Source organism: Lichenostomus cassidix, chromosome 3, assembly GCF_008360975.1.
Source record: "Lichenostomus cassidix isolate B80296 chromosome 3, HeHo_3.0, whole genome shotgun sequence".
In the NCBI taxonomy this organism is placed as follows: Eukaryota; Metazoa; Chordata; class Aves; order Passeriformes; family Meliphagidae; genus Lichenostomus; species Lichenostomus cassidix.
The window spans coordinates 28,386,722-28,401,690 of NC_139483.1; the positions used below are offsets into that span (position 1 = coordinate 28,386,722).

Sequence of the window (14,969 nt, forward strand, 5' to 3'; positions counted from 1 at the left end):
GCTGCTGGCTCTCCTGGTTTCTTTGCAGCAGGTTTAACTCCTTCCTTTGCAGCAGTGCTCTCCTGCCCACTTCTCCTCTGAGTCAATGCTCTTGCTGTTGGGATGTTGCTCGGTTATGTTAGTGAGCTTAGAGCCAACGCTGCCGCCCTACACTCCTTTCCTCACTTGGACTACTCACGTCCAGCCATGGATTGTGAACTCCTGCATACAAGGGCCATCTAATTTTTTCTTTAAGTGAACTCCTGTGTACCCTTGGATGTAGTTCTGAAAGAGGAATGAGAAAGAGTTTTTTATGACACTCCTGGATATGGTAACCTGGTGGCTCCATGTTCATCTCTTCACCATCACACGGCATGGGGAGGATGTGCTTATGTTTCACTGTGTTGCTTGTTCCCCCAGATCAACCTGTGGAATTTCTCACCAGCTCTGCAGTGACTGTGGCACCTAATGTGCTGCATGCTCTTGATCAAAAGCCCAGGGCTTAACAAAAAGCTGCGCCCAGACCCCAACTCACCTTTCAGACTTTCCAGCAAAATGCACAGGAAATGATCTGCAAAGAAATGTACGGAGACGCAGTGGGGGCAATACATCTTTAATTTTTTTTGCTTTTGTTTTTTAGTATTACAGTATATTCTTATAAAAAGATACAGATAAAAAGGACACTACAGGATTTGTACATTTAATTCACTTATAGTCTTAAACTGACTAAGAAATGAGGATAGGCCAAGGCATTACAGCAGCGCACAACCTCCCACTTCAGTAAGCAGCACTGTACTTTCTAGCTTGGTGGGCAGGGACACCTCCCAAAGTGACCTGCGAGTTTCAAGCTGAGCAGGCTTGCAGGGGAGCAGAGGGACTGCAGGTGGCAATGGCATGGAAGGGAGGTGTTGAGCACAGAGCAGCTCAGGTACCGAACATTCCCTCACCATTCTAAAAACTGCAAAGAGCTTTAAAGAGCCTGTTTGAAGGTGAGCAGGAAAGGGGAAATGGTTTGTCATAGATGCTCTTCTAGATCACTTGGCTCCTAGTGGAGAAGCTGAAAAGACCAAGCCCTACATGAGCTGTGTAGAACATCTTGTAAATAGACAAAACAGTCTAAAGGATAGTTTTGATCCAGATCCTACTTTGAATTATGCTGGTGTAAAACCAGAGCAACTTGAACTGGTTGCTATGGATCTATCCTACATTACCACCCATAACAGAAGACTCTGGTTTGGAACCATCCAGACTCTTTCATGAAATGAGGTGCCAAAACACCATGCTAGACTCATGGCATCCTTCTCAGCAGGCACAGTGAGCAAATCTGGCCACCTTTGGGGAATACTGGTCATCAGAACTACTACTTAGATTAGAAGACAGTTTTTTTATATATTATGTAGGTAAATATATAAATTCTATATTTTCAGTTGGCCAAATGGTATTATCCATGTTGGCCCCTTCTGCCTTTATAACAGAAACTAGGATGGCCAAAGGAGTCCACCTGTTTGGATGTCAGGGAATCAGAAATATCCTGTGTCAAGTACAGAAGCCAAGAAGCCATGGCCAAACACCTGGTGATTGCCAAAGACTCCATGGGTAAAAAAAAACAACCAGTAGAAAGATTTTGCTTACCTAGGGTAATCTGGGGAGGTGGAGTGGATGAAGAAAGAGGGAAAGTATATGAAATCTTTCTTTGGTCATGAAGACAGGAAGGAATATTAGCTCTGAGGAAGGAGAACTGTCCCAGTTTGTCTCACTAATGTCTTAACTCTGGTGAGCAGTTACAGAGCATGAAACACTTTTGGCCACCTAGCCAAACTTCTCTGGCATTATGGACAGAATTTATGTGGAAGGGTGAAGTTTGAGCGAGCAACTGTGCACCTCAACTCTTCTCAATCTTCTCAGTGTGACTAATTACGAAGAGCAAACACCTTTTATAGAAAGCACTCTAAAGTAACCAACCTCCATCAGTTCACCACAAACTTTAAAATGCATACTTTCCCCAAACCAGGATCACCAGGGGCAGAGTAATTATGACAGAAGCCAAAAGGGTTTTTTCTTCCCTCCCTTCCCACATCAAGACTGCTCTCATGCATCCCCTGGCCTGGCTCAGCTGGCACACGAGCCAAGCCAGCTGTCCAGCCGGTGTAATGCCCTGGCACAGTCTCAATAGTCTTTGCTGTAATGCAGTGTATACATACAAACATAGCAAACTAAAATAAGGCAAAATAAATAGAGGTGTCAGATTTACAGGTTCCCCTTAGAGATTCCTAAAACCTTTTTTTTAAAAAAATCATTTAACCCCCAAACAAACAGACAAACAAAACCCAAAACAACCAACCTAGAAACGAAACTGCATATATCATGTACATCATCTACTGTACAACGGATCTCCTTTCCCCTCACGGAAACTCCTGACACAAGCTTCTCCTGTGCAACCCAGCTCAAAGTGTGATCTTTCCTAAAGAAGAGGAAAGATTTAGCCAGTGGGGCTGATAATTATGTGCCCCACAGTCTCCCACCAGGATCCCTTGCGATTTCTTTCCCTTTCTCAGACATTGAGAACACATTACAGAAATGCTTCTGAAGGACATCCAGGTCATTTCCCTAGTGAGGAAGTCTCTCAGCCCTGAACACTAGTCCTACATCTGCTCTCCTAGGGAACTGGTGCCCGGACAAAGGCTGTGCTACACAGCATGGAAGGGCCTTGCTGCCCTGAAGTCACTTTACCTGGTAGCATTTCTAGAGACACAATTGACTGAGAAGAGTGACTCAGTTCAAAGCAAGTGGGAGGGGGAGGGAGTCTTCTTCAGTCTTTTCTGGGATCATCCTAATGCAACCTATGTAGCAACAATGCAGAGCCACAGAGGTGAGTGAGTGAGCACTAGACCTCTAGCGACAAATTCTGGAGAGTTAGAAAGAACTTCTTCTAAGTGTGAGTAACTTCATAATAAAGTTAGAAATTACTGTATTTCTGCAGGAAGTAGAACAAACCCTCAGTTATAACCTTCTTTCTCACATCTCCTTCTTTAATTATTTCCAAAGACAGAGTGACTTCACTTAAAATGCTGGTGCTAGGCACAGGCACAAGGACAACAGCAGACCCTAGCTCTTCTCCAGCTTCTGCAGTGACGTTAGACCTCAGACTGCTTCCTAAACCTAAGCAGGAATCAGACTCCAGCACGTGGCAACTCAACCACCACTGCTGAAGAAGAAAATATTAGATGCACTCACAGTACCCAAGAGATGAGAAACATGGATAAACTCAGTTTCAGCAAAAATCTGATGCCAGGCCCTACAGCAGAGACAACTTTTTCCTTATCTTCTGTGTGGGTAACCTCATCCCATACAGTAGATAAGTTAATGGGCCTCTCTGCTTGTCACCACTTGTATGAAAACACTGCTTGCCTCAGTGTGAAACTGAGCTTTTCCAAAACCTTCTTTATGAACTTTCACCACGGAGTCAAGAGCCAGGGGACTGTCCAGCACACTGAACAAAGCTTTAGGCCACCATCACAGATTCAAAATAGGAGGAGCCTGGGGCACTGGAGTGCTGAGAGTTGAGATGCATTGAATCAGGGGCATGACTCTGAGCTTTCTGTCCATCCCCTTAAGGATCCCACAGCTAATTTAATGGAGTTGCACAATCTCTCATTATTTATGTATGAATCAAAGAGGTGGCAAAACTATAGCAGCTTCCTTTGACTGTCAGTGTGGCTGGAGTGCTGTCACGTACCATCACACAGGATCTCTTCAAATCAGGGCTGAACTGCGTACACAAGGGGACAGAGGGCTTATCACTCTCTCTGCTTTTGCTACATTTGTGGCCTGGCAAAGTGACTTCAGTTTCAGAAAGCACAGCACAAACCTGGTCTGACAAATACCGGGGCAGGGGAAATGCTGTGTTTATATTCAAAGGGTTTGCCCTGAGGTGTTTTTTCTCTGACAGCTCTGCCTTGCTGACAGTCTGCCTTATCAGACAAGTACCTGGGGAGCAAGCAAGCAGCTGTACTTGCACAGAGCTATGAGTCACATCGTCTTGCACCAGGACTGACCTTGGCACTACACCTGAAGTTCTGGGTGAGTCCTAAACCCAGGGAGAACAAAGAGGGAGGAAAAAAACCCTGCAATGTTCTAATCCCTAAAAGCCTAATCTTTGGAATTCAGGGATTATTCAAATCTAAACTCAACTGTATACCAATTTGGCACATATTACCACCTCTCATATGGCTTACACGGCATAGATTACATGGCATGCTTTAAAACAAGACAAACAAAAGGGCTGGGATATATAGCAAGTCTACTTCAGGGAGCAGCAAGGAGCTTGTTAATATAATTTACAAGAGACATTTCTAAAAATCCATTTGTAATTTAAAATAAAAATGCTTTAAAAAGTGAGATTTTTTTCTTAAACTTTCAAAAACCTTTATGAAATAGTCTTTCTTTGACAAGGTGCTTGTGTCCACTGCAATAGGCATTGCTGTTAATAGCTAATCCCAGAAGGGGAGTGGGATAGTAAGGGAGGAGAATGCACCCAGCTCTTGTAAGATACCAGCTCTTTACGATGAGTATTATACAGAGGCGCGGCAGTCTGGAATGTCCTGAATAGGGAAATTCTGGGGTGGGAGACTCAAAATTCAGTAAACAATGAAACATCAGAGTTTAACAATTCTGACTTTTTTGCTTCTCTCCATAGTTTACATAATTATTTAACTCTCAAAGTTCAGAAAACCACTACAGTTTGCTTCTCCAATATTGTAGTGTGTAATACTGATCAGGCAGCGTGCATTGCAGAGGAAGTTCTGTTCTGCAGACTCAGAGCAGAGCCTGAGGTTAAGTGACATTCAGAGAAAAATCAAACCAAATTATTAAAGTGACAAATAGAGCATTTTTCACTTCCCTGGGATTCCTTGACATTTTGTGCTGTTGACTTATGCAGCAGTTTGTAGATGGTGGCTCCCTCTTCTCAAATGTTCTCTCTTTTCTTCCTGTCTAGGAAGAAGAATTCATCACAATTCTTTATTTTCCTCTTTTCCTTCTCCAGGGAAGATAATAAAAAAAAGAAGAAAAGTTTCGAAAAATAAAAAGGTGAAAAAAAAGGCCATGACAGCCCACACAACCCAATCCCTTTCCTAGAACCATAAAGACACACAGAATTCAAGTCTCTTCTTGGGATCTTTGCTTTTCCATTTATATATATTTCATTCATGTAAATTAACCACAAATTTATTTGTTTCTTCTGAATTAACCCAACTCCAAAGCCTGCTTGGCTCACACAATTCTGTGTCCTCCTGGAAAAACTCTCAATTTTCATTATGGGGCTCTCCCTTGGTTCATCTCCAGTGATTTCTTCAAAATGAAGAAGTCTGCATGCTCCAAGGCTCTCCTTTGACACCATTCATGTCTTACTGAGCGACACGATTCCCCTCGGTCAGAGCAGGGTGTGTGCAGTGGAGGTCAGGCTGTTAGACAGAAGGACCAGTTCATGCCAACAGCAATCACAGCTACCATCAAGTGGAAAACAAATCTCACTTCTGGCAGGTGGTGAACCTGTTTGCTGTTTGCTGCTGGAGACCTGAGGATGGTACTAGGGAACTCCCAATTTCCAATCTTGCACAGACAGATAAGAAATTTTCCACTGATTTCCACTGAGCCTCCAGCAATGGCAACAGGCTCGACAGTCATCTCTTTGTAATCCCAACCTGGCAGTGGCTGTGTTTTCTAAAGGAAAACCAGGGTTTTTTTCCAAGAAGATGCATTTCATAGCTTTGAGACTCAGCCACTGAGGAATTCCAGAAAACTCCTTCTGCAAAGCAGAATCCAAAAGACTTTTGCAAATTATTGTATGTTGATCCTGATTCTTGAATTTCATTTTGTTACAGAAATTGAAGAACTTCCTTCTAAGCATCACTTGCTTTGGAAAGTACAGGCCACACAAAAATGCTATACAGGACATGAGCTTAAATGCATTTTTCCGGTGCTAATCAATGGCTTATAAAATCCAATTCTAGAAGGGAATTGGAAACTTCAAGAACATCTCAACAAACCCCTGAAGGCCAGTCTAGATCCTGAAGAAGTGATAGTTGTTTACAGAGCTGCTCTGAAATTAGTCTTCCTTGTTATCAGCAAGATGGAGATAGTGACTAGTTTTTACTTTGGCACACAGAAAATTATCTTGTTCCAGCTGTGAGGCCGTCTGCAAGGCCCAAGTACTTTCTGTCATCACCATGAGGCCTTTGATGACATAACAAACTCCCAGAAGCAAATCTGTCAGCTGCGTGGCCCAGTCACAGGCCCTGCTGGCTCCACAGAGGCACTTTTATAATGGTTCAAATTAGGAGCACAGAAGAGGGATGAGAGGAAAGCTGATCATGGAAAGGTAACGTCTCTAGCTACAGACCAAAGAAATCCTTTGGGGCAGCTGTCAGCCAGGTGCTGTCACACACATTCATCTTCCTTGTTTTGCACTTTTTCATGACCTTCTTTTGGTTGATTATTTTTCTTCCTCTTGAAATTAATAATTTAGCTTTGTCACCACCCGCTCCCGGCTCGTCTCTAAGCCTTGGTTCCCCGAACGCTTGCGGTTACGCTTGAGCTTGGATAAGTCTTTGTCAAAGACTTCACCCGACCTTAGTGCTGACACCAGGTCATCAAACTCTCCACTCTCTTCAGAGATGCCTCCAGCTTTTGCTTTCTTTTGTCGCCTCTCTTTTTCCCTCTGTTCTTTTAGCTGTGAAGAAGGACACAGAGTTTTAGGATTAACTAACCAAGATGCCAGATCACTAGGTACACTGCCAAGAAGCAGCTAAAATGCATCAGCACAGATTAGGGGGAAAAACAAAGAACAGAAGCTTATCCACAAGGACATCACCTGTGCCAAGAGCAACAAGAGGCCATGCTGGGCTTCCCTTTTACACAGGCAAGCAGAAAGCAGGAGAAATGAGGAATGAGTAGCAGCATATGTCTGCCTCACAAAGCACTATCAGCCTGCAGCAAGAGGACACACGGGATCTGTCTAAGTTGCTGCTGTTTTGCACTCATTTTACAGCAGGATAGTGCCAGCACAGTCGCTGTGCTAAATGCCAGTTTACAAGTGATGCTGGCATAGGTCATTTCCCAGCTTCTGGGACCTGCATTGCAGTGACCTTAGTGCAGCAGCACCTACCATGCTGACTGGACCCAATTTAATTTGGATGTGTTTGTACAAACCACAGTCACTAGTACAGTCACAAATAACTTTGCATGCAGGGCATAGCTAGCTAAATTTACATGTAGAAAGGCTGAAGTCCTGAAGCAGAAGGAGGAAAAGAAAGGAAAAATCCAGAAAGCCACAACATATTGGAGAATGGAAATTGTGTGAGATATCAACACATTAGTAGAATCCCTATGAACAAAACAGCTCATATTTGCATGGAGACAGAGTATTGCAGTGTTGGGAGGATGAAGACATATTGTCTTGACTATGGAAAGAGAAACTGGTTATAAACACAAAGAGCAATGAAACAAAACTGCTGGTTTTACGAGTCATTGGATAGGTCCACCTGTCAATATGATGCCCTTGGTCTCCCTAGGGTAGCTCCAAGGAACTTGGTTGTCTCTTTCCACTTCTCAGCTCCAGAATCAGTAGAAATGGCAAGGGATGGTGGTGGCTGTCAGGAAGCAGGTCACTCCCTCTGCACATGCTAGCCCCACACTGCAGGAAGCCACTTCCCATAAGCAAACTGTGATCTCCCTTATGGCATATTAGGCCTATGAAACCATTCTACAGTGCTTTAACAGCAGGCTCCTGCACTTTTTAGGCTGACTGAGAGGAAGCTTGAGCTTATATCCTGGCATTTTATCCCTGTGTCTAACAGTAAGGCTGCTGGCATCCTGGTGTTTTACCTCTCTCCTCTTCTGAAAGGCACAACCAGTGCTTTTGGCTCGGCAAAACTGAAATCAGCAACTCCCTGCAGCACAGCCTGGGGCCATGGCAGCAGCCAGGGCTAAGGTGCCGGCAGGGGGGCAGGGGACTGTTGAGTTCTCAGGCAGCACAGAGGCTGAGGTTAGAGGGGGAGGCTGGTTCACACGAACCCCTGGGGACACAGATGTCTGTCTCCCAGCACCAAAATCCACAAAAAGCTCTCCTGCCACAGATGCGGCCCCAGTAATCAAGGCATTAAGGCTGGCCAGAGAGAAATGCTGCCGGTGTGGGCTGCAGCAGGTGCCAGGGCATTTGCTGTGTCACTGTGCACTGTCATATGACAGGCATGCAGCAGATGATGATGGAGTCTGACTGGAAGCTGACCAGCTTGGCAGCACTGAGAAAAATCTGGCTTCTTTGCTTGCAGCCCAAAAGCAGGATAGTCTGGCATCGGGTGGTGGCAACCCCATCCTGCAAAGCACCAGGGCAAAAATGCCTGGGCTAGATTTACTATCTGAATCCAAAAGAGGGCAATTTGGGAGGCAAGCAGTACATCCTTGTGAACTGACAAAACAGACAGCACAAAAAATGTCATAATTTGAGAAGAGAATGATGCCAAAGAGAGGTGTCAGGAAAAAGAACATAAAACAGTGATGGGACATAAGCACTGGAATTTCTCTCAAGACATGAAAAGGTGAGAGAAGGAAACGTCTTCCTCTGCCCAGATCCTCACCATAGCCTCCATGCGTGCCCTGCGCTCCTCCTCTTCCTTTTTCTTCCTCATATTCTCCAGATCTTGCTTGGCCTCTGCAAATGACTGTAAGAAAGTGTCGAAGATGCCAAAAAACTCATCTGGTTGCATCTTGCCCTCTGTCTCTCCAAAATGCTTCAGTGCCTTGGCATACTGTCAAAGGGGCAGAAAACACAAGAGCCATAATTAGGCAGGCGGTTTGGTGAAGACAGTAAGGATAGCTTATGAGTAACCACACCATGTAATTCAATACCCTCTGAGCATTCTTGCAGAAAGAGTAGAAACTACCCCCAGCAACAGAAGTGCTTCTCCTGAAGGCAGGTGCCTCTATCTTTGAAGAGTCTGCTCTCCTGGATATCCTTTGGGCAACATGCAGCAATAGTGCTGGAGAGCACTGTCTGTCCACTGATACAAAAACCCCATGTTTAGTTCCTAAGGGCAATACAGTAATTTTAGATGATGATGCTGTGGCCACATCTCAGCTGCAGCTGTGGGAGAGCCATGGCGTGGAAGACAGTGAACTAGCTGGGGAAACAAGCAGTTTTAGTCCGTACTTTCCTTTTCCATCTTCCCTTCAAATCCACTTTTAAAATGCCTGGAGGTAAAAGTTTTTTGCAATAAAGTTATAGTCTGTCCTCTCAGAAACCTTTTGCCATGTCATCCATCTCTCTGGAGTCCTCTGAGTCAGGGTGTTGCCCGGGAGAGAGGAGACTATAGACAGACAAGGCATGAGAAAGGGGAAGGAAAGCAGCCAGGGCTCCCGGGCAGACTTAAAAGAGAGCGAATACATCACAAGTGGTTTTTATTTTAAAAGGCAAATGTTGAGGCTGCAGGACACATATGGAGGCAGCCAACTGGCAGGACTTCAGTCACAGGGCAGTCCTGATTGGGATATGGTAAATTCACAGCAACCCCTGGCTCTTGGACATCAGTCCTGCAGTAGTTGAACTTTCTCCTTTGCACTCTCACGTTCCCAAGCATACCTCGTTGCTCACCAAAATGCACTCAAATGCAGCACATATAGTCTGTCAATAGCATGTGCACATGCACAGTGAGTGCTGCATAAGGATACACATCCACTGCCCAGCTGCCCTCACTCACACACCTCTGCCTCTGCCCTGCAACATGCAGCCCCGATGGTTCTTGTGCCCTGATGCACAGCTTCCCTATCATTCCCTGCTTACACTTTAGCACATGACCACAGAGCAGCAGAGCATCCTTACAGACCTCAGCATCTACCAAACCAGGCTATGGGCTCTCTTCAAGCTCTCTCATGCATGTATTCAGCTCATACTAACACAGCTCAGTTTCCCTTTCCTTATGTGGGTGCTCTTCCAGAATGGAAAAGACTGTAAGAACAGTTCAGGCTCTGATCCCAAGCACAAAATGAGTTTGGAAGCTGGTCTTTTAAACCCCTCTGGCCCTGTACCAGGTAATGCATAAACAGTGTCTCCCAATGAACTGCAGGAGGAAGAAATCTCCAAGGAAAGCAACTTCCTTCTGGCACAGCCTGAGAGATTCAGCATCTCCCCTTTTCTGCTATCCCTGCCAGGCCCACAAAGCAGTTTGAAGCAATACATTCTTTTTTTCTTTAAAAAGGCTGTGTTCTCAGCCAGAAACAAACAAAGAAACCCAAAGAATCTCGGGAAAAAAGTGTTGGAAGAAATGCAAGTTGCTTTGAGCTACCAAACATGGCAGGAGTTGAAGGGAACACTACATAGAAACAGCAACAGATTATTCCTCTGTTTAACTCCTTTCCTCTGAAGACATACACACACAATTATGCACACCTACACCCTCTACCCACGCCTCTCTGCAATTTTATCTGTATATAATGTACACATAGGCTCTTTGAATATGAGGGAAGTGCAGCAGTCTACAGTACCCCACACTGAACCAGCACCAGCTCTTCGGCAGAGACAATACAGGCTGTAAATACCACAGAGGCAGATAAAACATCTCCATATGCTCTGTTTTTCTGTCTTGCTTGTTCCAGTGTGACAGTCAGCCAGGGAGGCGGGGAAAGACTTCAGCACAGGTATCGTCACCACTGCTTGAACACACAGAGCACCTGAATCTCACTGCTCACAGGGGATGTGCTATCTGCTATCTCTTCCCACTTAATTTGTCATTAACTCCTGTGAAAATTGAAAATAAGGCACAAATTAAGAGCAGTGATTAGTGCTGCCAGCTAGAAGGAAGGCTTGTCCAACTGCTGCGAAGCCTGCAGTCGAGGGGCAGTCCACAGGAGACAGCTGTTGCACCTTGCAATGCACTGCCTCCATCCCATGTTCCTCCCGTGCTCAGCAAAGGTGAGCGAGGGGGCACATGGAAATGAGCTCATTGAGTCCCTGAATGTCCATAGGGGTTTCTTAGTCAGTTAAGGAAGCTGGAGGTTGAAAAGGAAGGGGTTCCTTGCCTGGGCTCTTGGATCCTACATACACGGAAGTCTCCTTTAGAGGGTGGTGTTGTCTGCAAATGTTCTGCCTGTCACCCAACTACTAGCACCAGCTAGTTCCTGTCATACTGGCAAGAGGGGCTTTTGCCACTGCCTCCCCACTGCTGCTCAGAGGAGAAACAGTGTTTCTGTGCTGGAAGACTCAGCAGCCTGGGAGCCTTCCAGAGACACTCATGAGTCTAAGGTGTTGTGGTTTTTAGGCAGCAGCAGAGAGGCTGAGAACAGCCTGTCTTTGGTGCCCTGTAACACAGGGCTTAGGAGGTCACAATCACTTACTGTAAAGCAGTGAAAGACAAAAAGCAAAAAATCTGTGAGCTAGATGTACTAAACTACAAAAGGAAAAATCTGCAGTTCACTGAAATAAACATTCTCCTTCTTTCTCTACCCCCTCTGGAAAAAAAGCTGACTGAGCAGAGGAAGGCAAGTCAGGAGATCCAGCTTCTGCTGCCAGCTCTGCCCATGATGTGGCTTGGGAACTCATGCTTCCTTTCTGAGTCTCGCGTTCTCCATTCGTTACAGAACAGAAAGCGTCTCCCCACTAATCTGATAAAGCAAATGGCAAAAAATCAGCTGTTCATGTCTGTAGGGCACTGCATCAATTTAATGCACTATTGTAAAGAGAGACATGTTGTTTCACTGTTTAAATTACAACAGACCCCTCTGGCTTTATTACTTCTATTTCTCCGTAATTCTGGTTCTGTGACCACATGTGCTTTTCCAAAGCACCACTGCTGGGATGAGGGGCAGTGAGCTGCCAGGGACAGCCTCCCCAATGCTGTTATGAAGCCCAGGCTTCTTCCTGCCCACAGTGGCTAAAATCACACTGCCTGCCTCACTCAGGATGTTAAGAGGCAGCATGGCACAGACCAAGGTGCTCTGGATCCCAGCCCTCTCTTCTGCTCTCTGTCACAGGGTTTGTGTCACCCTGTACAAATCACTTGACTGTTCCATGGGCAGATTCCCTGCCAAACAACACCAGCTCTTGTGAACAATTGTGAAATCTGCAGCTCAGTCCTCATGCACGCAAAATGCTTCCCAGAATTTTGTGATGTGCTGTAATACTGTGGAACACGGGCTGAAACTTGCGTATTCCTGAAGTCATTTGGGGACAGATGACATGGGCAAAAGCAAATTGGAAAACTGTGTTTCAGCAGGTTTTCCACTGTAAAACAGAATGGTATATCTTTTTTTCATTAAAAAATTCATTTCCACACCATAAGGGCCCCCAAGCTCCATGATATAACAGGTCCACAAGCTCAGTGCCAGTTCTGCTTCCTCTGCCAAACTTTCCACTGAATTTATCCTCTTGCCAAAGCAAATCGTTTAGACAGTTGTTTATTTTAAAAATCCATTTTAGCAAGGAGAGGGAAAGCGGGACAGCAGCACACACAAACTCTGCTGTGCTTGCCAACGAAATGTTAAACAGTGGCAGAAGACCTCTGGAAATGGCAGGAATGGGGCTCTATGAGGAGGAGGAAAAACAGCCATGATAAAAATTTCCTGCTGTCTTTGCTGTCTGCTGTCGCAGGAGGAGCCAATACACAAATGAATTATACCATGTAGCCATGGAACATGAACTGTATTCCCCAGACGAGTAATCTGGAGTTTGCTCTTATGAAGACACCAATTTGGTACTGAGCAGGTCAAATAAATGTCTGTTCTCTTTAAGGGACAAAGTCAGGTCAGTTAATGGAAAGAGTCCTGCCAATCTCAGGAGGGGCTGGGCCCACCTCTTCCTGTGCCTAAATGCTCTTAAAGGATTCTCCCAGGAGTTCAACAGTGATGCTGGCAGCCCCAAGATCAAGTTACAGGTGCTCTAAGCACTTCTCATACACTAGATGCCAACCTTTACTGCAGTACCTTAAGTTCTGAGTTACTGTACAACAGTAACTCAATTTGTTTACCAAATGGCTGTGGCACCTTTTGTGGGGTACCTCATCTTGACTTCCTCAGTCTCTGTCGTGATACATTCCTTATTAATTTCCCCCAGTGGCTGACAGAAAATACCAGTCCCCAAAATGCACAACTGAAGTGTACAGGCTGTAACTGGCACTTGGACTATAGCATTTCTTTGTGCATCACAGCATTCTGCCATTAATGACTATTTTCTTAAATGGATTTTGGATTTCACTGCCTTGCTGTTCATCAAAACAGTTTACTATAGGTGCTAAGCTTATTAAATGTATGTGCAGATTCTGAACTCCTTTCTCCATCATGATAAACACCTTGCTTGAGAAAAGCTGTCATCAAAAATACTGGGAATGGATACTTTTCCTACCCACCTTGCCCAGGCAGTGGTCTCTGCAGTGTCTCTATAGAGAGGCTTAAGTTTGACATTCAGCACAGGAATGGCAATATATGACCAAGAAGACTTTGTACCCCTAACAAGATCCAAGCTGTCTTAAAAACAAGTTTGTTATAAACCAAGCACAAAGCAGAACAGTTCTGAGGAAGTCTAGTGATCTAAGTTCATACTTGTCAATATTTAAGTACATAGTAAAGCTTCACACAGGGAAAATGTCTCCTTTTTCAAGTAGAAAAATAAAACTCGTATCATGGGAGGTTACTCTTCCTCTGTTCAAGCATTTTCATTGCTTCCCCAAAGGAAACACAGAGAAAAATTTTCATTAATAAAATTCAACCTCTTATTTCTTAAGTAAAAAAATCAATTTTTCATCCGTTCAAACACATAAAAACTGGCAAAGGATTCCAGGGCAGAGTTTCACTTTCTCCTGCCCCCACCTTCCCAGTTTATGGGAAATGGCAGAAAACATTATCCCTTGATCTAATCTATATACTCCCATATAAAGTGGTATTGAAAGTGAGAAAAACACAAAAAGAACAAGAACCAGCTGTGCTAGAAAGCATGTTTATGGTCTAAGTTTTCAATCAGTTCTTAACCAAGCCATCTGTTTACTGCATGAAGATAAGTACAGCTACAAGGCTTCCTCTGCAAACATGGATGCCTGCATCTGACAACCTGGCCCTTTTAATTTAAAATATCACTTCCTCCCCATGGCCACTGACTTCAAATGGTTCTGTTTAAGCAAAAAGGCCAAAAAAGTACTGCATGGGATTGTGAAAAATATTGTCTGCTGAGAAGGTCAGCAACACATGTTGGTAATGGAGTGCTTCCACAACAAAAGAAATTGCTTTTGCTAATACTAAAGAAGTTAAAAAAGAAAAAAACTTCTTTGGTTTGAAAAGGTAAGTTATATTGTTTTAAATCCCAGCTGAGGAAACATGGCTCTGATTAACTCATGGTAATCAATTAGCCACATCTATATTTAGGATATCCAACTCCAGCTGTTCAAACTAGGGCTTCATTATTATTAATAAATCTGTGAATCAGACCAGTTCTTTCTAGGCTCATTCGGATATTTTTCAAAGTCCTCCCTGTCCCACTACCTTTTTTTCCTCAATTTGCTTTGCTTTGAAAAATCAAAGAAGAACAGGGTAATCAGATGTCTTGCTCCCTCTCTTCCTTTAATTGGCTAGTTCCATTGTGTTTCCATGGTAAGAAAAAAGCTTGTGATTCAACAAGCACAGAGAGCCCATTGAGGTTGGAAGATGTTATAAGCTTTGCAAAGCACATCTGGTTTGTTGAAAATTTCCAGCTTTCTTTTTCCTTTTTTTTTTTTTTCTTTTTTAAGAAAAAAAGAGGAAAAAGAGGAAGAAGAAAGGGCCAAAATAATATGAAGCAAACATGAGAAATAGCTCAACACTGGTAAGGACAGACAGTTCCCTTAGAGGAGTCCAAAAGCAGCTTTTTGCCAGTGGAAGAACCAAAGCCATAGGTTGAGCAGAAGTTGGAATGGTGTGTGTTCAAACATAGCAAGGGTGTGTGAGGAGAAGGTAGAGTAACGTTTCCTAAGCAT

The 14,969-nt window shown here is 44.2% G+C and overlaps 1 protein-coding gene across 3 annotated transcripts in view; it reads right to left on the reverse strand.

Moving 5' to 3' along the window:
• Nucleotides 1–576: 576 nt before the first annotated feature.
• Nucleotides 577–14,969, reverse strand: part of DAAM2 (dishevelled associated activator of morphogenesis 2) — a 223,546-nt gene continuing 209,153 nt past the window's right edge. For all 3 annotated transcript variants that reach the window (XM_085055065.1, XM_085055064.1, XM_085055067.1), the window contains 2 exons: nt 8,616–8,786; nt 577–6,709 (listed from right to left, as the gene is read on the reverse strand). In XM_085055065.1, coding sequence (XP_084911191.1) covers nt 6,494–6,709; nt 8,616–8,786 — 387 coding nt within the window. In that variant the 3' untranslated portion in view covers nt 577–6,493. The remainder of the gene's footprint in view (nt 6,710–8,615; nt 8,787–14,969) is intronic.